Raw genomic sequence first — 24,890 nt, 5'->3', positions numbered from 1 at the left:
AACTCAATCATGTCATTTTTCCCCCTCTGGTGGTGAACAAGTTATTGTGCCCCTGATAAGCCTGGTTAGCTCTGATAAAAGGATGCATCAGTCAGATGTGATTTTTGGATCCTAACTATTTAGTTCACAATACTGACGGTACAGGGCAGACATTAAATTTCACATCCAATGTGTGGGTAAAAAGAGTCAAGTTAGAAAAAATATCCTGGTAGTCCTTTGTGTGGATAAACCAGCCTGGTAGTCCTTTGTGTGGATAAACCAGCCTAGTAGTCCTTTGTGTGGGTAAACAGGCCTGGTAGTCCTTTGTGTGGGTAAACAGGCCTGGTAGTCCTTTGTGTGGATAAACCAGCCAGGTAGTCCTGTGTGGCGTGTGGGTAAACCAGCCTGGTAGTCCTGTGTGAGTAAACCAGCCTGGTTTACCCACACACTATACGGGACTACCAGGCTGGTTTACCCACACAGGACTACCAGGCTGGTTTATCCACATTAGTTGCTGCCGGGGGTGCAGAGCTGTCGGCCGGGATTGGGGTAGCCAGGTGGAAAGCATGGCCAGTCGTTGAAAAATGCTTATTGAAATTCTCGATTTTCGTGGATTTATCAGTGGTGACAGTATTTCCCAGTCTCAGTGCAGTGGGCAGCTGGGAGGCGGTACTCTTATTCGCCATGGACTTTAGTGTCCCAAAACTTTTGGGAATTAGTGCTGCAGGATGCAAATTTCTGTTTTAAAAATCTAGCCTTTGCTTTCCTAACTGACTGTGTGTATTGGTTCCTCACTTCTCTGAAAAGTTGCATATCGCGGGGACTATTCGATGCTAGTGCTATACGCCACAGGGTTTTTTTGTGCTGGTCAAAGGCAGTCAAGTCTGGAGTGAACCAAGGGCTATGTCTGTTCTTAGTTCTAAATTTTTTGAATGGGGCATGCTTATTTAAGATGGTGAGGAAGGCACTTTTAAAGAACAACCAGGCATCCTCTACTGATGGGATGAGGTCAATATCCTTCCAGGATACCCGGGCCAGGTTGATTAGAAAGGCCTGCTCGCTGAAGTGTTTTAGGGAGCGTTTGACAGTGATGAGGGGTGGTCGTTTGACCACGGACCCATTACGGATGCAGGCAATTAGGCAGTGATCGCTGAGGTCCTGGTTGAAAACAGCAGAGGTGTATTTAGAGGGCAAGTTGGTCAGGGTGATATCTATGAGGGTGCCCATGTTCACGGATTTGGGGTTGTACCTGGTAGGTTCCTTGATAATTTGTGTGAGATTGAGGGCATCTAGCTTAGATTGTAGGACGGCCGGGGTGTTAAACATATCCCAATTTAGGTCACCTAGCAGTACGAACTCTGATGATAGATGGGGGGCAATCAATTCACATATGGTGTCCAGGGCACAGCTGGGAGCTGAGGGGGATCTATAACAAGCGACAACAGTGAGGGACTTATTTCTGGAGAGATGGATCTTTAAAAGTAGAAGCTCGAACTGTTTGCCTATAGACCTGGATAGTAAGACAGAACTCTGCAGGCTATCTCTACAGTAGATTGCAATTCCGCCCCCTTCAGCAGTTCTGTCTTGATGGAAAATGTTGTAATTTGGGATGGAAATTTCTGAATTTTTGGTGGCCTTCCTAAATCAGGACTCAGACATGGCTAGGACATCAGGGTTGGCGGAGTGTGCTAAAGCAGTGAATAAAGCAAATTTAGAAAGGAGGCTTCTGATGTTAAAGGCTTTTACGGTTGCAGAAGTCAACAAATGAGAGTGCCTGGTGACACACAGGGCCTGGGTTAACCTCTACATCACCAGAGGAACAGAGGAGGAGTAGGATGAGGGAAGGGCTAAAGGCTGTAAGAACTGGTCGTCTAGTGCATTTGGAACAGAGAATTAAAGGAGCAGATTTCTGGGCGTGGTAGGATAGATTCAGGGCATAGTGTACAGACAAGGGTATGGTAGGGTGCAAGTACAGTGGGGGTAAACCTAGCCATTGAGTGACGATGAGAGAGGTTGCATCTCTGGAGGTGCCAGTTAAGCTAGGTGTGGTCTCCGCATGTGTGGGCGGTGGGACAAGGGGGCTATCTGAGGTATGTTGAGCAGGACTAGGGGCTCCGCAGTACAATAAAACAATGAGAGCTGCCCTAAACAACAGTATACAAGGCATATTGACATTAGAGGCATAAAGCAATCACAGGTGTTGATTGGGAGAGCTAAGACAACAACAACGGGTAAATGGCGATGAATGGGCAGAGAGGATCAGTTAGCTACACACAGGGCCTGAGTTTGAGGCTGGGGCCGACAGATAAACAAAATGAAGTACCGTGTTAATGAACAGTCCAACAGGCATCAGCTGTGTAGCCAAGTGGTTATAGGGTCCAATGAGCAGCAATAGATGAAACAGGGAGCCGTTCGGTAGTCGATTACTACGCTAGGCGAGCGGGAGACACGGCGTTCAGGAAGCTAGCGGGCCGGGGATGGCAGATGGATCTACACCAACATCCACGACGCAGAGGCCGGTTGAGAGCACATTGGCCGAATTATGTCAGCAGACCAACAGACCAGTTGTGATGGATCGGCGGGGCACCGTGTCGACAAAGGGTCCAGGCCAATTGGCAAGAGTGGTATTGTAGTACTTTGTTTGATAACCGGGAGATGGGCCTAGCTCGAGGCTAACTGGTGCATGCTTCTAGGCAAGGTTAGCCACAATAGCCACTCGGTAGTAGCTAGCTAGCTGCGAAGATCCGGTGTAATGGTCCAAAGCTTGCGGCAGGAATCCGGTGATGTAGTAAGGGGAAAAAGCAGTCCGATATGCTCAGGGCTGATATTGCGCTGTGCAGACTGGCAGGTATTATCCGGGCTAAAGCGACTGGTGTCCGAGCTAAAGGTAAAGACTGCTAGCAAATCAAATCAGAGTGTATTTGTCACGTGCGCCAAATACAACAGGTGTAGACCTTACCGTGAAATGCTTACTAACCAATAGTGCAAAAAGGTGTGTGTGTGTAGTGTCTAACAATGACTAAATAGCTAGTAGCTAATTAGCTGGCTAGCTTCTGATGGCGAGCCTCTGATGGAGGTTCCAGTTATAAGGTAAAAAAAATAGCAGATCTGTACCACATTGGGTGAGGCGGGTTACAGGAAAGTATATTTAATTTAAAAATGGAAAAAAAATATTGAAATATAATGAAATGTATACAGAAAACCCCGAAAAAGGCTGAATATTTTTACATGGGACAAAAACAAACACGCTGCGCCATCTTGGTGTATTTATCTTGGTGTATAACTTTGTCAATCATGGATCATATATAGGGAATCATGGGAAATAGAGTAATACAACACTGTGTGTGTGTGTGTGTGTGTGCGCGCCAAACCGTGTCTCAGGGGTTGTAGAATAATGGATATTAATTATTCTGCTAACCCCATTGGCCCCCGCCATGTCTCCAAATCTGGTTAACTGGATTTTGATTTATGAAAAATGTCCTATAGAAAATAATGTACTTTTTACTCCATACATTTTCCCTGACACCCAAAAGTACGTGTTACATTTAGAATGTTTAGCAGGACAGGAAAATGGTCCAATTCACACACTTATCAAGAGAACATCCCCGGCATCTCTACTGCCTCTGATCTGGTGGACTCACTAAACACATGCTTAATTTGTAAATGATGTCTGAGTGTTGGAGCATGCCTCTGGCTATCCGTTAATAAAAGAATGGTGCTTAATATAAAGAATATTAAATTATTATTGATACTTAAGTATATATTAGCAATTAAATGTACTTTTCATACTTAAGTATATTTAAAACCAAATACTTTTAGACTTTTACTCAAGTAGGATTTTCCTGGGTGACTTTCATTTTTACTTGAGTCATTTTCTTTTATTTTCTTTAGTATCTTTACTTTTACTCAAGTATGACAATTTGGTACTTTTTCCACCACTGCATGCAGACACACACACACACACCTCAGACCCATGGATTTCATGCATGGCACATGTACCGTGATATGCCAAGCATGGAACACTTCCTATCAGTGGCTATTTCGCGTAAACAAAGCTGGATACCAGTAATGCGCTGTGCAGTGTAGTTCGATGAACACAAGCTAGGTTAGTGCCATTGTTTTGAAATGAAAGAACAATTTCCTTACAGTTAATCCATGCAAATGTGAGTTGTTTTTTTTGTCTGACCAGTCATTGTGATGAAAGAGTAAGGACTGGGTTTAAAAGTTCATCCTAGATGTATATGTCATTTTCACTTCACATTATTAGATTTGTTTATAACTCCCAACTAGGGGTTGCACAATTCGGGGAACTTTTAATAAGTTCCCTGGTTTCCCAGAAATCCCGTTTGGAGGTTTCTAGAATCAGGAGGGAATAAGCAGAAAATCCAGAAACCTCCAACCAGGATTTCTGGGAAACCAGGGAATTTATTGAACGTTCCCTGAATTTTGCAACCCTACAGTCCCAACTTTTAAATATATGTATCTGTAAGACTACAAAAAGCAAGTGTACATAAAATGTTCACAATATTCATTTTTTGATAAATCAGTCTGTGTAGTTGGACAATAAACCCTAGTCTAGTTGTTGGTTAAACTGGCTGATGAGTTCAACGTGGTTTAAAGAAACTCCTGTAACAATACTGTATGTTTTTGGCACCGATTACTTAATCACTTAAATTATGACAGTGTAGCATGTCTAAAATGACCATTATAAACTGGGTGGTTCGATCCCTGAATGCTGATTGGCTGAAAGCTGTGGTATATGAGACCATATACCACGGGTATGACAAAACATTTATTTTTACTGCTCTTATTACGTTGGTAACCAGTTTATAATAGCTATAAGGCACCTCTGGGGGTTGTGGTATATGGCCAATATACCACGGCTAAGGGCTGTGTCCAGACACTCTGCATTGTGTCGTGGATAAGAACAGCCCTTAGCTGTGGAATATTGGCCATATACCACACTCCCTCGTGCCTTATTGCTTAATTATACTGCAGAGCGTATGGGGGCCAGGTCATGCTGTACTACTGAACACAAACATAAATCATAAACCCAAGGTAATTAATCTATTTGTGAGGAGACACACACACACACTTTAAATTCTTTATCCACAAATCACATTACATTTTAAAGGGTTCACGCACGCACACACACACACACACACACACACACACACACACACACACACACACACACACACACACAGAGTTTACGAGTTCCCAGACAGTTCAGATGAGACTTGTCACGTCCGTTGACACACAATTAAAGGGAAGGATTAGTCCAGGACTGGGTGAACTCCACAGGAATCTCCCTCCCATGCTGTGTGTCAGACCCAACCACCAACCCTCCCTTTAGGCACCGTGGGTGGTTGTGTGTGTCCCCGTAAATATGTGTGTGTGTGTGCTTCACTCTTTTGTATGAATTCTTAGTCACTAAACCCAAGCAGTGTTGTGCGTACGGTGGGGATAGCCAGGATAGAAACTGGAACGAGGAGACTGTGTTATTTACTTGGTGACACTGTAAGACCCAGGGACGGTGGTGAGAACAAGACCCAGGGGCGGTGGTGGGAACAGGACCCAGGGACGGTGGTGGGAACAGGACCCAGGGACGGTGGTGGGAACAGGACCCAGGGACGGTGGTGGGAACAGGACCCAGGGACGGTGGTGGGAACAGGACCCAGGGACGGTGGTGGGAACAGGACCCAGGGACGGTGGTGGGAACAGGACCCAGGGACGGTGGTGGGAACAGGACCCAGGGACGGTGGTGGGAACAGGACCCAGGGACGGTGGTGGGAACAGGACCCAGGGACGGTGGTGGGAACAGGACCCAGGGACGGTGGTGGGAACAGGACCCAGGGGCGGTGGTGGGAACAGGACCCAGGGGCGGTGGTGGGAACAGGACCCAGGGACGGTGGTGGGAACAGGACCCAGGGACGGTGGTGGGAACAGGACCCAGGGACGGTGGTGGGAACAGGACCCAGGGTCGGTGGTGGGAACAGGACCCAGGGTCGGTGGTGGGAACAGTTTACATGAGACATTTACCTTTAGGTCCTAAAGCAAAGCCTCTGGGAGTGTAATTGATTGAACATCAGTTTATTATACCTGAATTGAAGCAGGCCTTGAGGAGCTGGGAGTTGAGTGATGGTAGCCTATATTTGAACACCACCGCAGAAGCTTCGCTATTCGGCATCTTCCCTGCTAAGTAGCTGGGTTTTGTTGTTTGGCTATTTGAAGAGAACTATGGCCTATCACTTGCAGCCCACCTCTTCTAATGGATTGTGGGAAAAGTGTGCAAATTTTACTAGGTGAAGAGTCAAAAAATAGTATTTTATTTATTTGTATTATTATTGAAGCTTTATTAATAAAATATATTTTTTTACATATTGAGACCTAGGTCTGTTTTACAAATGTGCCCTGTATATACAAAAATAAATATACCCAAACATATACAGTTGAAGTCAGAAGTTTACATACACCTTAGCCAAATACATTTAAACTCAGTTTTTCACCATTCCTGACATTTAATCCTAGTAAAAATCCCCTGTCTTAGGTCAGTTAGGATCACCACTCTATTTTAAGAATGTGAAATGTCAGAATAATAGTAGAGAGAATTATTTATTTCAGCTTTTATTTCTTTCGTCACATTCCCAGTGGGTCAGAACTTTACATACACTCAATTAGTATTTGGTAGCATGGCCTTTAAATTGTTTAACTTGGGTCAAATATTTCGGGTAGCCTTCCACAAGCTTCCCACAATAAGTTGTGTGAATTTGGGCCCATTCCTCCTCACAGAGCAGGTGTAACTGAGGTTTGTAGGCCTTCTTGCTCGCACAGACTTTTTCAGTTCTGCCCACAAATGTTCTATAGGATTGAGGTCAGGGCTTTGTGATGGCCACTCCAATACCTTGACTTTGTTGTCCTTAAGCCATTTTGCCACAACTTTGGAAGTATGCTTGGGGTCATTGTCCATTTGGAAGACCCATTTTCAACCAAGCTTTTAACTTCCTGACTGATGTCTTGAGATGTTTCTTCAATATATCCACATAATTTTTCTACTTCATGATGCCATCTATTTTGTGAAGTGCACCAGTCCCTCCTGCAGCAAAGCACCCCCACAACATGATGCTGCCACCCCCGTGCTTCACGGTTGGGATGGTGATCTTTGGCTTGCAAGCGTCCCCCTTTTTCCTCCAAACATAACGATGGTCATTATGGCCAAACAGTTCTATTTGTGTTTCATCAGACCAGAGGACATTTCTCCAAAAAGTACGATCTTTGTCCCCATGTGCAGTTGCAAACCGTAGTCTGGCTTTTTGATGGCGGTTTTGGAGCAGTGGCTTCTTCCTTGCTGAGTGGCCTTTCAGGTTATGTCAATATAGGACTTGTTTTACTGTGGATATAGATACCTTTGTACCGTTTCCTCCAGCATCTTCACAAGGTCCTTTGCTGTTGTTCTGGGATTGATTTGCACTTTTCGCACCAAAGTACGTTCATCTCTAGGAGATAGATCGAGTCTCCTTCCTGAGCAGTATGTCGACAAAAAAAATTCTGAAGTCTTGGCTGATTTCTTTAGATTTTCACATGATGTCAAGCAAAGGGGCACTGAGTTTGAAGGTAGGCCTTGAAATACATCCACAGGTAGACCTCCAATTGACACAAATTATGTCAATTAGCCTATCAGAAGCTTCTAAAGCCATGACATCATTTTTGGTAATTTTCCATACTGTTTAAAGGCACAGTCAACTTAGTGTATGTAAACTTCTGGCCCACAGGAATTGTGATACAGTGAATTATAAGTGAAATAATCTGTCTGTAAACAATTGTTGGAAAGTAGATGTCCTAACCGACTTGCCAAAACTATAGTTCGTCAGCAAGAATTTTGTGGAGTGGTTGAAAAATGAGTTTTAATGACTCCAACGTATGTGTATGTAAACTTCTGACTTCAACTGTACATATTAAAATACAAAAACACAGTCATGGGAAGCACAAATAAAACATCCCAAATCATCCAGAAAAACAGATACATTCCTCCACAAATAAGTCCCCAATCAATACTTAAATTTGCTCAAACTGCACCAGAACTTCAACCTAATAGCAGATTTACCTCGCTCGGTGGAGACCCTAGGAACCTCAAGAATTAAACAATACTGTGAATGGGTTAGGCAACTCAGTAAGTTTATGAACTAGGGCCCTGGAAACAAAAAGGAAGTAATATAGAGATCTACTACATTTACATTTATATTTAAGTCATTTAGCAGACGCTCTTATCCAGAGCGACTTACAAATTGGTGCATTCACCTTATGATATCCAGTGGAACAACCACTTTACAATAGTGCATCTAACTCTTTTAAGGGGGGGGTTAGAAGGATTACTTTATCCTATCCTAGGTATTCCTTAAAGAGGTGGGGTTTCAGGTGTCTCCGGAAGGTGGTGATTGACTCCGCTGACCTGGCGTCGTGAGGGAGTTTGTTCCACCATTGGGGTGCCAGAGCAGCGAACAGTTTTGACTGGGCTGAGCGGGAACTGTACTTCCTCAGAGGTAGGGAGGCGAGCAGGCCAGAGGTGGATGAACGCAGTGCCCTTGTTTGGGTGTAGGGCCTGATCAGAGCCTGAAGGTACGGAGGTGCCGTTCCCCTCACAGCTCCGTAGGCAAGCACCATGGTCTTGTAGCGGATGCGAGCTTCAACTGGAAGCCAGTGGAGAGAGCGGAGGAGCGGGGTGACGTGAGAGAACTTGGGAAGGTTGAACACCAGACGGGCTGCGGCGTTCTGGATGAGTTGTAGGGGTTTAATGGCACAGGCAGGGAGCCCAGCCAACAGCGAGTTGCAGTAATCCAGACGGGAGATGACAAGTGCCTGGATTAGGACCTGCGCCGCTTCCTGTGTGAGGCAGGGTCGTACTCTGCGAATGTTGTAGAGCATGAACCTACAGGAACGGGTCACCGCCTTGATGTTAATTGAGAACGACAGGGTGTTGTCCAGGATCACGCCAAGGTTCTTAGCACTCTGGGAGGAGGACACAATGGAGTTGTCAACCGTGATGGCGAGATCATGGAACGGGCAGTCCTTCCCCGGGAGGAAGAGCAGCTCCGTCTTGCCGAGGTTCAGCTTGAGGTGGTGATCCGTCATCCACACTGATATGTCTGCCAGACATGCAGAGATGCGATTCGCCACCTGGTTATCAGAAGGGGGAAAGGAGAAGATTAATTGTGTGTCGTCTGCATAGCAATGATAGGAGAGACCATGTGAGGATATGACAGAGCCAAGTGACTTGGTGTATAGCGAGAATAGGAGAGGGCCTAGAACAGAGCCCTGGGGGACACCAGTGGTGAGAGCACGTGGTGCGGAGACAGATTCTCGCCACGCCACCTGGTAGGAGCGACCTGTCAGGTAGGACGCAATCCAAGCGTGGGCCGCGCCGGAGATGCCCAACTCGGAGAGGGTGGAGAGGAGGATCTGATGGTTCACAGTATCAAAGGCAGCTGATAGGTCTACTAGTCTTTAGCGAAGTCCAGCAAAACTTTTGATACAGGGTGGTGTGATGAGTATCAAAACTATCACCTGTAACAAAACGAAGGGCACTACGGTAGATGGCATCCAAAGTATAACATCCTGGCATTTAAACCATACTCGTTTTTTTATTTTTTATTCACGTACTATTAAAAAATATATATATTTTAGCATACTGATGCGTCATGCGCAATTGCGTTTCCTGCTATTCGTTGATTTCGGAAAATATACCAATATCTAATTGACCAGCTGTTGTCAAAGCCTAAATGAGTATGACATTCGGCCATTTAAAGTATACTCACACACTATTACATTTAATTTTTTTGCATACTCAAATGGCCTACTATTTATGACACAAGTATGGGTATGAGGACATGGCCATAGTCAGAGCAGTAACATATCCAGGTCAGAGGGAGTCTCTAGCCAGCAGTCCTCTTCTCCCTAGGAGGAGCTACCAGAACCTTTAGCTCCTCCCTGCCGAGGGCAGAATTACCCACTAAAGGAGGGGCTAGTGGAACCTTGGGAGGGGCTATAGGAACCCTCAGTGGTTAGCTCCTCCCAGCAGAGGTATATCACTCCACTCCCTCTGGAGTGGAGACTCAGAGCTACATGAGACCAAAGCCTGGCTGTCTACCTCACTATCGGACTCCCACAGCTACCCAAGGGAGAGAGAGAGAGGAGTGAAGAGATACAGCACTTTTTTTTATTTTTTTTATTTTCTTGTAGTAGCTGTTAACTGTTAATGACGCGCGTTTGGACAGCTCTGGTCTCGGTCTCCGGTCCCAGGAAGGGCCAGGGGCATTAAAGTGAAAGTGTGTGCGTCTGTTCTCTTTTTCTCTCCTGTACACTGGAACCATACAGTTAGCATCATGACTTTACTGGGCTCTGAACGCTCCATACTGATACGAAGCAAGTTTAGATCAGGTAAGATCCTATTGTGTGTGTGTGTTCATGTCCACTCACCTATCAGAAGTATTTGTTCCACCCCTTGGACTGGCACTTTGTTGATATGTACTATATAAACATCCTCTCCTTATGATACAATGTTTGCACTTGCATTGATTAAAAAAAATAATAATTCAATGCCATTTGTCCATCAACTGTTAGTACTTGTATTTTATTTATAGTGAACAGTAGTACAGGTACATGCTTTGCTTATCAAATGTTATTAATCACAAACGCAGATGTTATTGCGGGTGTTCCTAGCTCCAACTGTGCAGTAATATCTAACAATACACACAAATCTAAAAAGTAATATAATTGAATGAAGATATTTAGGATGAGCAATGTCGGAGTCCGGAGTACAAATGTATATACTGAGTATACAAAACATTCAGAACACCTGCTCTTTCCATGACATAGACTGACCAGGTGAATCCAGGTGAAAGCTACGATCCCTTGTTGATGTCACTTGTTAAATCCACTTCAATCAGTGTAGATGAAGGGGAGGAGACAGGTTAAAGATTTTTAAACATTGAGACATGAATTGTGTTTGTGTGCCATTCAGAGGGTGAATGGGCAAGACAAAACATTGAAGTGCCTTTGAACAGGGTATGGTAGTAGTATAGTAGTAGTATGGTAGTAGTATAGTAGTAGTATGGTAGTAGTAGTATGGTCATAGTATGGTAGCAGTATGGTAGCAGTATGGTAGTAGCATGGCAGTAGTATGGTAGTAGTATAGTAGTAGCATGGCAGTAGTCTGGTAGTAGTATAGTAGTAGCATGGCAGTAGTCTGGTAGTAGTATAGTAGTAGCGTGGTGGTATTATAGTAGCAGTATGGTAGTAGCATAGTAGTAGTATGGTAGTAGTATGGCAGTAGTATAGTAGTAGTATGGTGGTAGTATAGTAGTAGTATGGCAGTTGTATAGTAGTAGTATGGCAGTGGTATGGTAGTAGTATAGTAGTAGTACGGCAGTAGTATAGTAGTAGTATAGTGGTAGAACAGTAGTAGTTTAGTAGTAGTATGGTGGTAGTATAGTAGTCGTATGGTAGTAGTATGGTAGTAGTATGGTAGTAGTAATGTAGTGGTATGGTAGTAGTATAGTAGTAGTATGCTAGTACTATGGTAGTAGGTGCCAGGTGCACCGATTTGTCAAGAACTGCAACACTGCTGTTTTTTTTTAAACTCAACAGTTTCCCGTGTGTGTCAAGAATGGTCCACCACCCAAAGGACATCCAGCCAACTTGACACAACTGTGGGAAGCATTGGAGTCAACATGGGCCAGAATCCCTTTGGAACGTAGAGTCCATGCCCTGACAAATTGAGGCTGTTCTGAGGGCAAAAGGGAGAGGTGCAACTCCATATTAGGATGGTGTTCCTAATGTTTTGTATACTCAGTGTATATATGTGATGGGATGTATAGACACTATGGACAGTATATGGATATGTATAGAATATGTAGTATATCTGAAGAATAGTATATGTACAGCAATAATTAAATAGGATAGGCCTTGACTAGAATACAGTATATACATATGAAATGGGTAAAACAGTATGTAAACATTACTAAAGTGACCAGCGTTCCATGTATATGTACATAGGGCAGCAGCCTCTAAGATGCAGTGTTGAGTACCGGGTGGTAGCCGGCTAGTAACAGTGACTAAATTTCAGGGCAGGGTACTGGTCGGAGGCCAGCTAGTGATGACTATTTAACAGTCTGATGGCCTTGAGTTGTTCAGTCTCTCAGTCCCAGCTTTGATGCACCTCTACTAACCTCACCGTTTGGATGGTAGCGGGGTGAACAGGCTGTGGCTTTGGAGGCTGAGGTCCTTGATCATCTTCTTGGCCTTCCTGTGATACCGGGTGCTGTAGATGTCCTGGAGGGCAGGCAGTGTATCCCTCAGTGATGCGTTGGGTAGACCGCACCACCCTCTGGAGACCCCTGCGGTGGCGGACTGTGCAGTTGTCGTACCAGGCGGTGATACAGGCCGACAGGATGCTCTCAATGGTGCCTCTGTAAAAGTTTGTGAGGGTCCTAGGGGCCAAGATGAATTTCTTCTGCCTCCTGAGGTTGAGTATGATTTATAATTTCATCTGTAGTACACTATGATTTGTATTGCCTCCTGTACAGCTGAGCACAGAGGCATACCAGCAGGATGAGAGAGGTTAGATGACAGGTGTGTGTAATTTAGTAGGGCCAGCTGATCATGTTGTTGAGAAGGAGATCAGAGACCCTTGACTTATTCAACATGTTGTGTTACAGCCTGAATTCAAAATATATATTTTTTAAATCAACAAAATCTCACCAATCAAAGGGAAAACATGTTATTAGAAATGTTTGCAAAATTAAATATAGAAATATCTAATTTACATAAATATTCACACCCCTGGGTCATTACATGTTAGAATTACCTTTTGGCAGTGATAACAGCTGTGAGTCTTTCTGGGTAAGTCTCTAAGAGCTGTGCACATCTGGATTGTACAATATTTGCACATCAAATATGATTCTGTCATTTTATTTCCATCTTCCATTGATTAGACATCTCCCAGCTTCTGCCCCACGTGGAGGCTCCAAGACTGTAGCCTGTTGTCGCTTTGGGGACTTATGATTGGCCAACAATAAGAGACACGCGCCAAGCTCCACTCTCATGAAAAGACAGAGCAGCAACATAAATTATAAAATGACTATCCTTCTGTCTCTCGACTGCAGCTGTCCTTTTTGGATATGTACAGACCCTTCAGTTAAAGTTACACATACCCGAGACCCGTGACAATCATATCAGATCCGACCCAGACGTGTGACATTATTTTGAATTCTGGATCTGGACCTGCTCGGGTCCCGGATTGGGTTTCGGGTATTCGGGTTCAGGTGGATCCGTGAAGACCTCTAGAACAGGCTTCCATCTTTTCACTCTGTCAATTAGATTCGTATTGTGGAATAACTACAATCTTGTTGATCCATCCTCAGTTTTCTCCTATCACAGGCATTAAACTGTAACTATTTTAAAGTCACCATTGGCCTCATGGTGAAATCCCTGAGCAGTTTCCTTCCTCTCCGGCAACTGAGTTAGAAAGGATGCCTGTATCTTCATCTTGACTGGGTGTGTTAATACCTTCACCATGCTCAAAGGGATATTTTTTATTTATTACCATCTACCAATAGGTACCCTTTTTTGCAAGGCATTGAAAAACCTTCCTGATCTTTGTGATTGAATCTGTGTTTGAAATTCACTCAACTGAGGGACCTTACAGATAATTGTGTGTGTAGTACAGAGATGAAGTAGTCATTCAAAACTCATGTTCAACACTATTATTGAACACAGAGTGGTTCCATGCAACTTATTATCTGACTTATTAAGCACGGTTTTACTACCTTTTTAATTAGTATTTTTAAATCTTATTTAGGCTTGCCATAAAAAAGCGGTTGAATACTTAGACTCAAGACATTTCAGCTTTATTTATTTTTGTACTAATTTGTAAAAAAATAAATAATCTAAAAACATCATTCCACTTTGACATTATGGGCATTGTGGGTATTATTATTGTGTGTAGGCCAGTGACACAACATCTCAATTGAATCAATTTTAAATTCAGACTGTAACACAACAGAATTTAGAAAGTCAAAGGGTGTGAATACTTTCTGAAGGCACTGTATCAGTGGTGCCGCCCGTTAATCACGTTGCTGTACCATGCTATGGATGCTATAGGTACTATAGATGCTATGGATGCTATAGATGCCATGGATTTTATAGATTCTATGGATGCTATAGGTACTATGGATGCTATGGATGCTATAGATGCTATGGATGCTATAGATGCTATGGATGCTATGGATGCTATAGATGCTATGGATGCTATAGATGCTATGGATGCTATGGATGCTATAGATGCTATAGGTACTATATATGCTATAGATGCCATGTATTTTATGGATGCTATAGGTACTATAGATGCTATAGGTACTATATATGCTATGGATGATATAGATACTATGGTGTATGGGTGACAATGCTTTGTTGTTGAGACGCTGGTAAAAGTGAAAACACGTGGGTATGGTTTGGTGCCATTTACATTTAGTTTATTCTGATAGAGATTCGTGGTAGGTTAAAGGTTATCATCATTAGGCTGTGATGAGAGCGGTGTGTGTCCTTACCTGCCTGTGTAAGAACATTGTGGACTACAGCCCTGATTTAAACCCCTCTAACACACTACAGCTCTCTCTCTCTCTCTCAATTTAAATTTAAATGTCAGGTTTTTATTGGCATGGGAAACATGTGTTTACATTGCCAAAGCAAGTGAAATAAACAATACAAAATGAACAGTAAACATTACACTCACAAACATTCTAAAAGAATAAAGACATTTCAAATATCAAATTATGTCTATATACAGTGTTGTAATCATAGTTAAAGTACAAAAGGGAAAATAAATAAACATAAATATGGGTTGTATTTACAATGGTGTTTGTTCTTCACTGGTTGCCATTTTCTTGTGGCAACAGGTCACACATCTTGCTGCTGTGATATTTCACCCAGTAGATATGGGAGTTTATCAAAATATGATTTTTTTCCCAAAAATTATTTGTGGGTCTGTGTAATCTGAGGGAAATATGTCTCTCTAATATGGTCATACATTTGTCAGGAGGTTAGGAAGTGCAGCTCAGTTTCCACTTCATTTTGTGGGTAGTCTTCTCTTGAGAGCCAGGTCTGCCTTTGGTAGCCTTCTCAGTAGCAAGGCTATGCACACTGAGTCTAGTCTGTACATAGCAAAGATGTCCTTAATTTTGGGTCAGTCACAGTGGACAGGTATTCTGCCACTGTGCACTCTCTGTTCAGGGCCAAATAGCATTCTAGTTTTCTCAATTTTTTTGTAAATTCTTTCCAATGTGACGTAATTATCTTTTTGTTTTCTCATGATATGGTTGGGTCTAATTGTGTTGCTGTCCTTGGGATCTGTGGGGTCTGTTTGTGTTTGTGAACAGAGCCCCAGGACCAGCTTGCTTAGGGGACTCTTCTCCAGGTTCATCTCTCTGTAGGTGATGGCTTTGTTATGGAAGGTTTGGGAATCGCTTCCTTTTAGGTGGTTGCATAATTTAACAGCTCTTTTATGGATTTTGATAATTAGCGGGTATCAGCCTAATTCTACTCTGCATGCATCATTTTGTGTTTTACGTTGTACACTGAGGATATTTTTGAAGAATTCTGCATGCAGAGTCTCAATTTGGTGTTTGTCCCATTTTGTGAATTCTTTGTTGGTGAGCAGACCCCAGACTTCACAACCATAAAGGGCAATGGGTTCTATAACTGATTCAAGTATTTTTAGCCAGATCCTAATTGGTATGTCGAATTTGATGTTTATTTTGATGGCATAAAAGGCTCTTGTCTCTTAGATAGTTCACAGCTTTGTGGAAGTTACCTGTGGGCCTCATGTTTAGGCCGAGGTATGTATAGTTTTTTTGTGCTCCGTAGGGAAACGGTGTCTAGATGGAATTTGTATTTGTGGTCCTGGCAACTGGACCTTTTTTGGAACACCATTATTTTTTGTCTTACTGAGATTTACTGTCAGGGCCCAGGTCTGACAAAATCTGTGCAGAAGATCTAGGTGCTGCTGTAGGCCCTCCTTGGTTGGGGACAGAAGCACCAGATCATCAGCAAACAGTAGACATTTGACTTCAGATTCTAGTAGGGTGAGGCAAGGTGCGGCAGACTGTTCTAGTGCCCTCACCAATAGTGTATATATATGTTGAAGAGGGTGGGGCTTAAGCTGTATCCCCATCTCATCCCCAGGCTCTGTGGAATGAAAGCTGTGTGTTTTTTGTCAATTTTAATCGCACACTTATTGGATTTTATAATGTCGTATGTTTTTCCCCCAACATCACTTTGCATCAATTTGTATAGCAGACGCTCATGCCAAATTGAGTCTCAAGCTTTTTTGAATTCAACAAAGCATGGGAAGACTACATTTGTTTTGGTTTGTTTGTTTGTCAATTAGGGTGTGCATGGTGAATACGTGGTCTGTCGTACGGTAATTTGGTATTTACATTTACATTTAAGTCATTTAGCAGACGCTCTTATCCAGAGCGATTTGGCATTTGCTCGGTACATTTGCTCGGAAATGTACGAGTCTGCTGTTAATGATAATGCAGAGGAGTTTTCCCAAGGTTGCTGTTGACAGATATCGCACGGTAGTTATTGGGGTCAAATTTGTCTCCACTTTGGTGATCAGTCCTTGATTACAAATATTGGGGGAGGTGTCAGAGCTGAGGATGATGTTAAAGAGTTTAAGTATAGCCAATTGGAACTTGTGGTCTGTATATTTTAATAATTTAATTTAGGATACCACCAACCCCACAGGCCTTTTTGGGTTGGTTAATCTTCTTAGGTTGTCTGCTCTAATTATTTTATTTAATAGGGAAGCTGAGGTCAAATATACTGTTTAGGTTTTCTACTGCCAAGTTTACACCTTCACTATTACAGTGAAACCTTTTGTCCAGGAAATTGTCAAGAAGGGATTGAATTTGTTGTTGCCTATTTGTTATTTGGTAGATTTTCACACTATCCTTCCATCTATAGCATTTCTTAATATTATTCAGTTCTTTTGGCCTTGATGCCTCATGATTGAGCATAGCTCTGTTCAAGTAGAGTGTGATTTTGCTGTGATCTGTTAGGAGTGTCAGTGGACTGACTGTGAACGCTCTAAGAGACTCTGGGTTGAGGTCAGTGATAAAGTAGTCTCTCTCTCTCTCTCTCTCTCTCTCTCTCTCTCTCTCTCTCTCTCTCTCTCTCTCTCTCTCTCTCTCTCTCTCTCTCTCTCTCTCTCTCTCTCTCTCTCTCTCTCTCTCTCTCTCTCTCTCTCTCTCTCTCTCTCTCTCTCTCTCTCTCTCTCTCTCTCTCTCTCTCTCTCTCTCTCTCTCTCTCTCTCTCTCTCTCTCTCTCTCTCTCTCTCTCTCTCTCTCTCTCTCTCTCTCTCTCTCTCTCTCTCTCTCTCTCTCTCTCTCTCTCTCTCTCTCTCTCTCTCTCTCTCTCTCTCTCTCTCTCTCTCTCTCTCTCTCTCTCTCTCTCTCTCTCTCTCTCTCTCTCTCTCTCTCTCTCTCTCTCTCTCTCTCTCTCTCTCTCTCTCTCTCTCTCTCTCTCTCTCTCTCTCTCTCTCTCTCTCTCTCTCTCTCTCTCTCTCTCTCTCTCTCTCTCTCTCTCTCTCTCTCTCTCTCTCTCTCTCTCTCTCTCTCTCTCTCAAGAGGGTGTTAATGTTAGCCAGAGCTACAGCCAGTCTAATGCTTGGGACTTTCTCCCTGTCCTGCTCAGTCACAGTTTATTTGTTTGATACACACAGTTTACAGTCAAGCAGCATTTTATCAAGTGATTCATTTCACTGAGAACAAAGAGTAAGGAACATCAATACTTAAAAAGGCTCTTACCAACTTTCTTTCTCTCTCGCTCTTCAGTGCAATCTCTCTGTGCTCGGTACGGTAATTGCTTACCAGCAATCATAGGCTAAATTGTGCTTTCCCTCAGTGTTGTTTAAAACAACGCCCACGCAGTGGGAAATGACCTCTGGGGACAGAGAGAGAGAGGAGGAGAGAGATGTAAGGGCTGGAGTCATTGTAGTGGATGACCAAGGGGGAGAGACTTTCACAGGGGTGTTTGCTGTGACACACACACATTATGCTTATAGGCCGGTTATTAATGCCATGCAGATGTCGGGAGACTGTTTAGTCTTACATGCTGGGTCACAGAGAGAGACAGAGTCACATCACTCTGAGCCTGGCTGAGGTTATTACTGTTGGTGACGTGGGTGTTTTGCGATGTTTCCTTACAGACCTTTCATGTACCGTATGTTATTTGTATGAAGTTAACCCTGTCTAGGACTGGGGTTCCGCTCGCCAACAGCCAATGAAATTGCAGTGCGCCAAATTCAATAAACAGAAATCTCATAATTACATTTTCTCAAACATACAAATATTAGACACCATTTTAAAGATAAAATTCTCGTTAATCCAACCACAGTGTCTGATTTCAAAAAAGCTTTTCGGCAAAAGCAGAACATATCATTATGTTAGGTCAGCAACTAGTCACAGAAAGCATACAGCGATTTTCCAACCAAAGAGAGGAGTCACAAAAAGCAGAAATATTGATAAAATGAATCAGTAACCTTTGATATCCTTCATCAGATGACACTCCCGGGACAACATGTTACACAATACATGTATTTTTTGTTCGATCAAGTTCATATTTATATCCAAAAACTTCAGTTTACATTTGGCTTTGCCTCCAAAACATCCCGTGAATTTGCACAGAGCCACATCAAATCACAGAAATACTCATAATAAACATTAATAAAACATACAAGTGTTACTCACAGATTTAAAGATATACTTCTCCTTAATGCAACCGCTGTGTCAGATTTCAAAAAAACTTTACGGAAAAAGCAAACCATGCAATAATCTGAGTACGGCGCTCAGAGACCAACACAACCCAAGAAGATATCCGCCATGTTGGAGTCAACATAAGTCAGAAATTATATTATAAATATTCACTTACCTTTGATGATCTTCGTCAGAATGCACTCCCAGGAATCCCAGTTCCACAATAAATGTTTGATTTGTTCCATAAAGTACATAATTTATGTCCAAATTCCTCCTTGTTGTGTTCAGTACACAATCTAAACTCATGACGCGCGGGCAGGTCCAGGCAAAAGTTCAGACGGAAAGTCATATTACAGTCCGTAGAAACATGTCAAACGAAGTATAGAATCAATCTTTAGGATGTTTTTAACATACATCTTCAGAATTCCTTTGTCTGTAGAAAAGCTATGGAACAGAGCTCGCTCTCACGTGAACGAGCGTCACGAGCTCAAAGCATTCTGCCAGACCTCTGACTCATTCCCCTCTCATTCGGGCCCGGCCCCACTTCACAGTAGAAGCATCAGACAAGGTTCTAAAGACTGTTGACATCTAGTGGAAGCCTTGGGAAGTGCAACACGGCCCATATCCCACTGTATCTTCAATAGGGAATGAGTTGAAAACCTACCAACCTCAGATTCCCCACTTCCTGGTTGGATTTTTTCTCAGGTTTTTGCCTGCCATATGAGTTCTGTTATACTCAGACATCATTCAAACAGTTTTAGAAACTTCAGAGTGTTTTCTATCCAAATCGACTAATAATATGCATATATTAGCAACTGGGACTGAGTAGCAGGCAGTTTACTCTGGGCACGCTTTTCATCCAAACGTGAAAATGCTGCCCCCTATCCATAACAAGTTAAAGTACGATGGCCCGTCAATGGAAATGAATAGCTTGATGTCGTGAGGACAATACATTCACGCAGTTAACGTGTTTATTTAGTGGCCTATGCAGGAATAAAACCCACAACTCTGCTATTGCCAGCTCCATGCTCACACCAACAACAGTAAGCTATGGGAACCACTACTGGTATTTTAACAGCGAGAGATGAGGGTCTCAGAGTGGTCCCAGGTGACGTGTTTGTGTGGTTTCCTTCTCTCTAGTATTATATAACTGTCAGAGAAGTTGAAGTTGTACACTGAACAAAAATATAAACACGACGTGTAAAGTGTTGATCCCATGTTTCATGAGCTGAAATAAAAGATCCCAGAAATGTTCCATACACACAAAAAGCTAATTTCTCTCAAAAACATTTGTTTACATCCTTGTTTGTGAACATTTCTCCTTTGCCAAGATTATCCATCCACCTGACAGGTGTGGCATATCAAGAAGCTGATTAAACAACATGATGATTACACAGGTGCACCTTGTGCTTGGGACAATAAAAGGCCATTCTAAAATGTACAGTTTTGTCACATAATACAATGCCACAGATGTCTCAAGTTTTGAGGGAGTGTGCAACTGGCATGCTGACTGCAGGAATGTCCACCAGAGATGTTGCTTGAGAATTTAATGTTAATTTCTCTACCATAAGCCACCTTCAACTTCGTTTTAGAGAATTTGGCAGTATGTCCAACCGGCCTCACAACCGCGGGGGGGCTCATTCTGATTGGCTGGGCCTGGCTCCCAAGTGGGTGTGCCTATGCCCAGGTCCGCCCCTATGTGACATGAATGTATTTCAGTTGACTGATTTCCTTCTATGAACTGTAACTCAGTAAAATCTTAGAAATTGCATTTTTGTTCAGTATATATTATGTATATATATATTATATTATACCCATCATGAGGTTGCTACAACCTAGCCTATGGATGAACGTTTATAATGTAGGTGCACAGGTCCAAAGACTGACTGGAGTAATCAGGTAAACAATGAACCATAATCCCAACTCATGACTTTACTACCCTCCATGAATCTGCAGGTAGCTAACCAACCAGTTAGGCTAGCACTAGCTAAGCAAATGGCTCTGATATACGAATAATAAGATCATACACGTAACATTAGCTAGCTAGCTAACAGTACACTTTAATTTGAAATGAAAATGTATTTCTGTCAAAATTAGAAACGTGTAATATCTGAAATGTAGCTAGCTAGATGCCATGGTTGCCCTTAGCTTGAAGAAGTTTTATCCATCTCCTTAGCTATCATACTCTAATTCCACTGATTTCAAAACTCGAACCTCCAGAAGGTGGAGAGCAGCACTTGTGCAGTTCTTCTACGCGATACATAAAAAAAGACACGTTAGACAGGATTACCTAGACATACTGACCAGCTCATATTATAGACAGGATTACCTAGACATACTGACCAGCTCATATTATAGACAGGATTACCTAGACATACTGACCAGCTCAAAAAGACACGTTAGACAGGATTACCTAGACATACTGACCAGCTCAAAAAGACACGTTAGACAGGATTACCTAGACATACTGACCAGCTCAAAAAGACAATGTGCTATATGGCAGACCAACCCGAACTCATCTCTCGGCATGTCCAGCTCACTCATTATCTCAGCCAATCATGGCTAGCGGGAAGGTTGCTGACTTTCTGTGGCTCGTAATTTATCAATATTATTTGTATTTACAGATGGCATACACGTTTGTTATTAAGGCGCATGAAAGTTCACATGTTCTAGAAGACATTTCTGCCAAAACAAAAACGCATTTTGAGAAAAATAATAACAAGTTGACTTTCAAACAGCTTTCCTGTGAAGTAGTGACCCGCGACATACACCTAGTTTCCTAAAACGTGTCACATTTGTCCTCTGCTGCCTCTGGAGAGTTTCATGGCACATAAATGTCAGGTTATGTTGTAAACATGTAAACATAACCTTGTTATAAACCCTGATTTAAGCTTCCAGTAGCTTCCACCTGTTTTGTTGTTTGGAATACCAAGCTTTCATAATTAAAGGTGTATTTTCTCTCACCCTGAATTTTGTGTTAACAGTACTGTAGCGTTGGTGTTTTTCCATGCCATCTCTGTGTGATTGCAGAGGGCCAGGTGATGGAGATATTATAGCAGGGTAGTAATGTGTGATTGCAGAGGGCCAGGTGATGGTGATATTATAGCAGGGTAGTAATGTGTGATTGCAGAGGGCCAGGTGATGGTGATATTATAGCAGGGTAGTAATGTGTGATTGCAGAGGGCCAGGTGATGGTGATATTATAACAGGGTAGTAACTAAAAATCAGGTCAGAGCCAACTGTTACACACTGACAAGCAGCAATAATCACAGAGGACAGGTTGAGGATGGATCTGATGAGGATGTGCCCTAATGACATAAATTAAACAGTCTGTTGATGAGGACGGGTGTGTTTATCTGAGAGAGGGAGAATCATCTCTCTCAAGTTAGTGTGACGTTAGAGATCGTAGTCTTATTTAGGCAACTGTGACAAAGTTGGCCATTATCTCGTGCACATGATAATGTTTCTTGAAGTCAGGAACCGTTTTACTCCAAAATGGAGAATTTATTTGAATAAATAGATCAATAGAACAACAGTTAAAATCATGCTGAAAGGATAAAACAAGAATCAAAAGGTAAGAGCATAAAACATGCTCTCCTCTACACTTGCTTTCAGCTACTTACGCTGCCTCTTTCCCACAAACACACCTGTATTCAATCAACTCAAATTGGTGGGAGAGGCTACAATTATCTCATTAGCCAATCCTGACTCAACACATTTTTTTCACACAGATTCAATTACACACTTGACTGTAGCAGATGACATGGTGAATAAACGTTGACTATGGCAGGAGATGAAACATTACTGAAAAGGTCCCTTTCAACAAATAAACATTAACACATTCACACACACAATGGGGGAATGTGTGAGTCTTTAGGTGAGCATGTCCAATCACAGGAACTCCTCTTTAGAGGAATCCTTCAACTAAACCCTTTGACCTCTCCAGGAGCATGGCAGCTGCTTTGACCACAGGTCGTTATGACTGTGTTGCCGAGTCATTTTGATTTGATTAGACTGGGCATTATTATATTTTGATTTGATTAGACTGGGCATTATTATATTTTGATTTGATTAGACTGTGATAGACATTATCGTACAGCGTAATGTCTAGTGCTATGCCAGTAATTGAGCTCACCAGAGCAGTGATCAGTCTCTCTTGACAGGCTTTTCTAACAACAGACTGGGCTATTTATGAGATATTGTATTTATAGATTCATGAGGTATTAATAATATTGAATTTCAACCTGGCTAGGGTCCAGTGGGTATTTGATCCATTGACAGAAAGAGAGAGATATTTAAAGTGATTTGAAAGGTTAGTATACTGGAAAATAGTTTGCACTATGACACGTTTTGTCCCAGTGTCTAGTCGGAGCGAATGGCTGTGTCGACTCAAGCAGATGTTTAGAGAATGATGTAATTATGTAACAGAGGTAGATGAGAGGAGGGAGAGATAAAGCCGACACACACACACACACACACACACACCTCAAGCAAGTATGTGTCAGTGTCAGTGTTGACAGTGTGACATTGTTCAAACATGCTCCCGTGGCGTATTGGTGAAACAGAGCCGTGAAACTACATCTCTACAGCTCTGTCCATTCAGCGGTCCACTACAAACTCAGAGCATCCGAGAGTGATGAGATAATCATCACGTCATACTCAACCAGTTCTCACAGTCTCACGTCATAGTTAGACGTTTATCCATGTGGTTACAAACATCACATTTCAAAGTGTTTAAGCTTTCGTTTTGGCATCATCTCTGAATTCTTAACGTTAGGCATTAACTCTGAATGGTTAAGGTAAGGGTTAAGGTTTGGGATACGCTTAAAACAAAACATCTCAAAGACAACTTTTGTATCACTGGATTCGAAACTTGCTACCTTTGAAATCAGAGGCAGATGCTTACGCCCATCCGCCATCCCTGTCCACAATGCCCTAGCAAAACCAAAAACGACTTGAAGGTAACAGCTCTCACTGTTGCCCCTAGTGAACGGTTTCCACATCATCTCCCTACATGGATGGACGTTGAATACTGACTTGAATCACGGGTGACCTGGCTGATCAAACTACCGTCTCAGCTGGAGGGTCTCGTTGTGAGACCTCTGCTACAGGGGAGCGCAGAACACACACATGCACACTGACATGAGGTTAACTGGCGTCTACGACCCCCACACACACACCAGACTCCACACACACACAAGGGACTTTGGATAGAGGCTAAGGGGGGATCGGCAGACGAGGGCCAGTGTGTGTCAGAACACAGACAGACCACACACTGCCTAGCAGATCTGTTTAAAGGCCAGGAGCTGTGTTTATCATTCCCGACATCCTGTTCACAGAAATATTTGTCAGCCCACAGCATCATTTTTAACTTTGTGTGTCTCTGCAACTCTTCTATGCACACAGAGAGATTGGCATGAGGCTTGTTTTTTTATTTGTTTAACCCTTATTTTACCACATTTACAGCAATGACCTGGGAAATAGTTACAGGGGAGAGGAAGGGGATGAATGTGCCAATTGGAAGCTGGGGATGATTTGGTGGCCATGAGGGCCAGATTGGGGATTTAGCCAGGACACCAGGGTTAACACCCGTACAATAAGTGCCATGGGATCTTTAGTGACCACAGAGAGTCAAGACACCCGTTTAACGTCCCATCCGAAAGACGGTACCCTACACAGGGCAATGTCCCCAATCACTACCCTGGGGCATTGGGATATATATTGTTTTAGACCAGAGGAAAGAGTACATCCTACTGGTCCTCCTGCACCAATTCCAGTAGCATCTGGTCTCCCATCCAGGGACCGACCAGGACCAACCCTGCTTAGCTGCAGAGGCAAGACAGAAGTGGGATGCATGGTGGCATGCTGCTGCATTTTTGAGGATGTTAATGTAGCATCAGAACTTTGAGAACTTTCATACAATGATTTTGGTTCATGATTTGTCAAACCCCATTCTCCCACCAGCACACAACCATAGCAATACTTTCTCTGCTGAAATTAGAATAGTTTCTCAACCCCTCTGTATCTCCTTCCCTCACCCTTTCCTACCCTCCCTCCTCTCTCTGTCTCACTCCCTCCCTCATCTCCTCCATCTCCCCC

General features: G+C 42.9%; 1 protein-coding gene across 1 annotated transcript in view; it reads left to right on the top strand.

The window, feature by feature from the left end:
• The window catches only part of LOC139569685 (myocardin-like), an 80,141-nt gene that overhangs the window by 24,563 nt on the left and 30,688 nt on the right, over window positions 1–24,890 (top strand). The window contains exon 2 of the mRNA XM_071391094.1: window positions 5,511–5,993. Coding sequence (XP_071247195.1) covers window positions 5,511–5,993 — 483 coding nt within the window. The remainder of the gene's footprint in view (window positions 1–5,510; window positions 5,994–24,890) is intronic.

This window comes from Salvelinus alpinus, chromosome 3 (assembly GCF_045679555.1).
Source record: "Salvelinus alpinus chromosome 3, SLU_Salpinus.1, whole genome shotgun sequence".
NCBI lineage: Eukaryota > Metazoa > Chordata > Actinopteri > Salmoniformes > Salmonidae > Salvelinus > Salvelinus alpinus.
The sequence above is the reverse complement of the archived record's forward strand: the minus strand, read 5'-3'. Positions and strand labels throughout refer to the sequence as shown.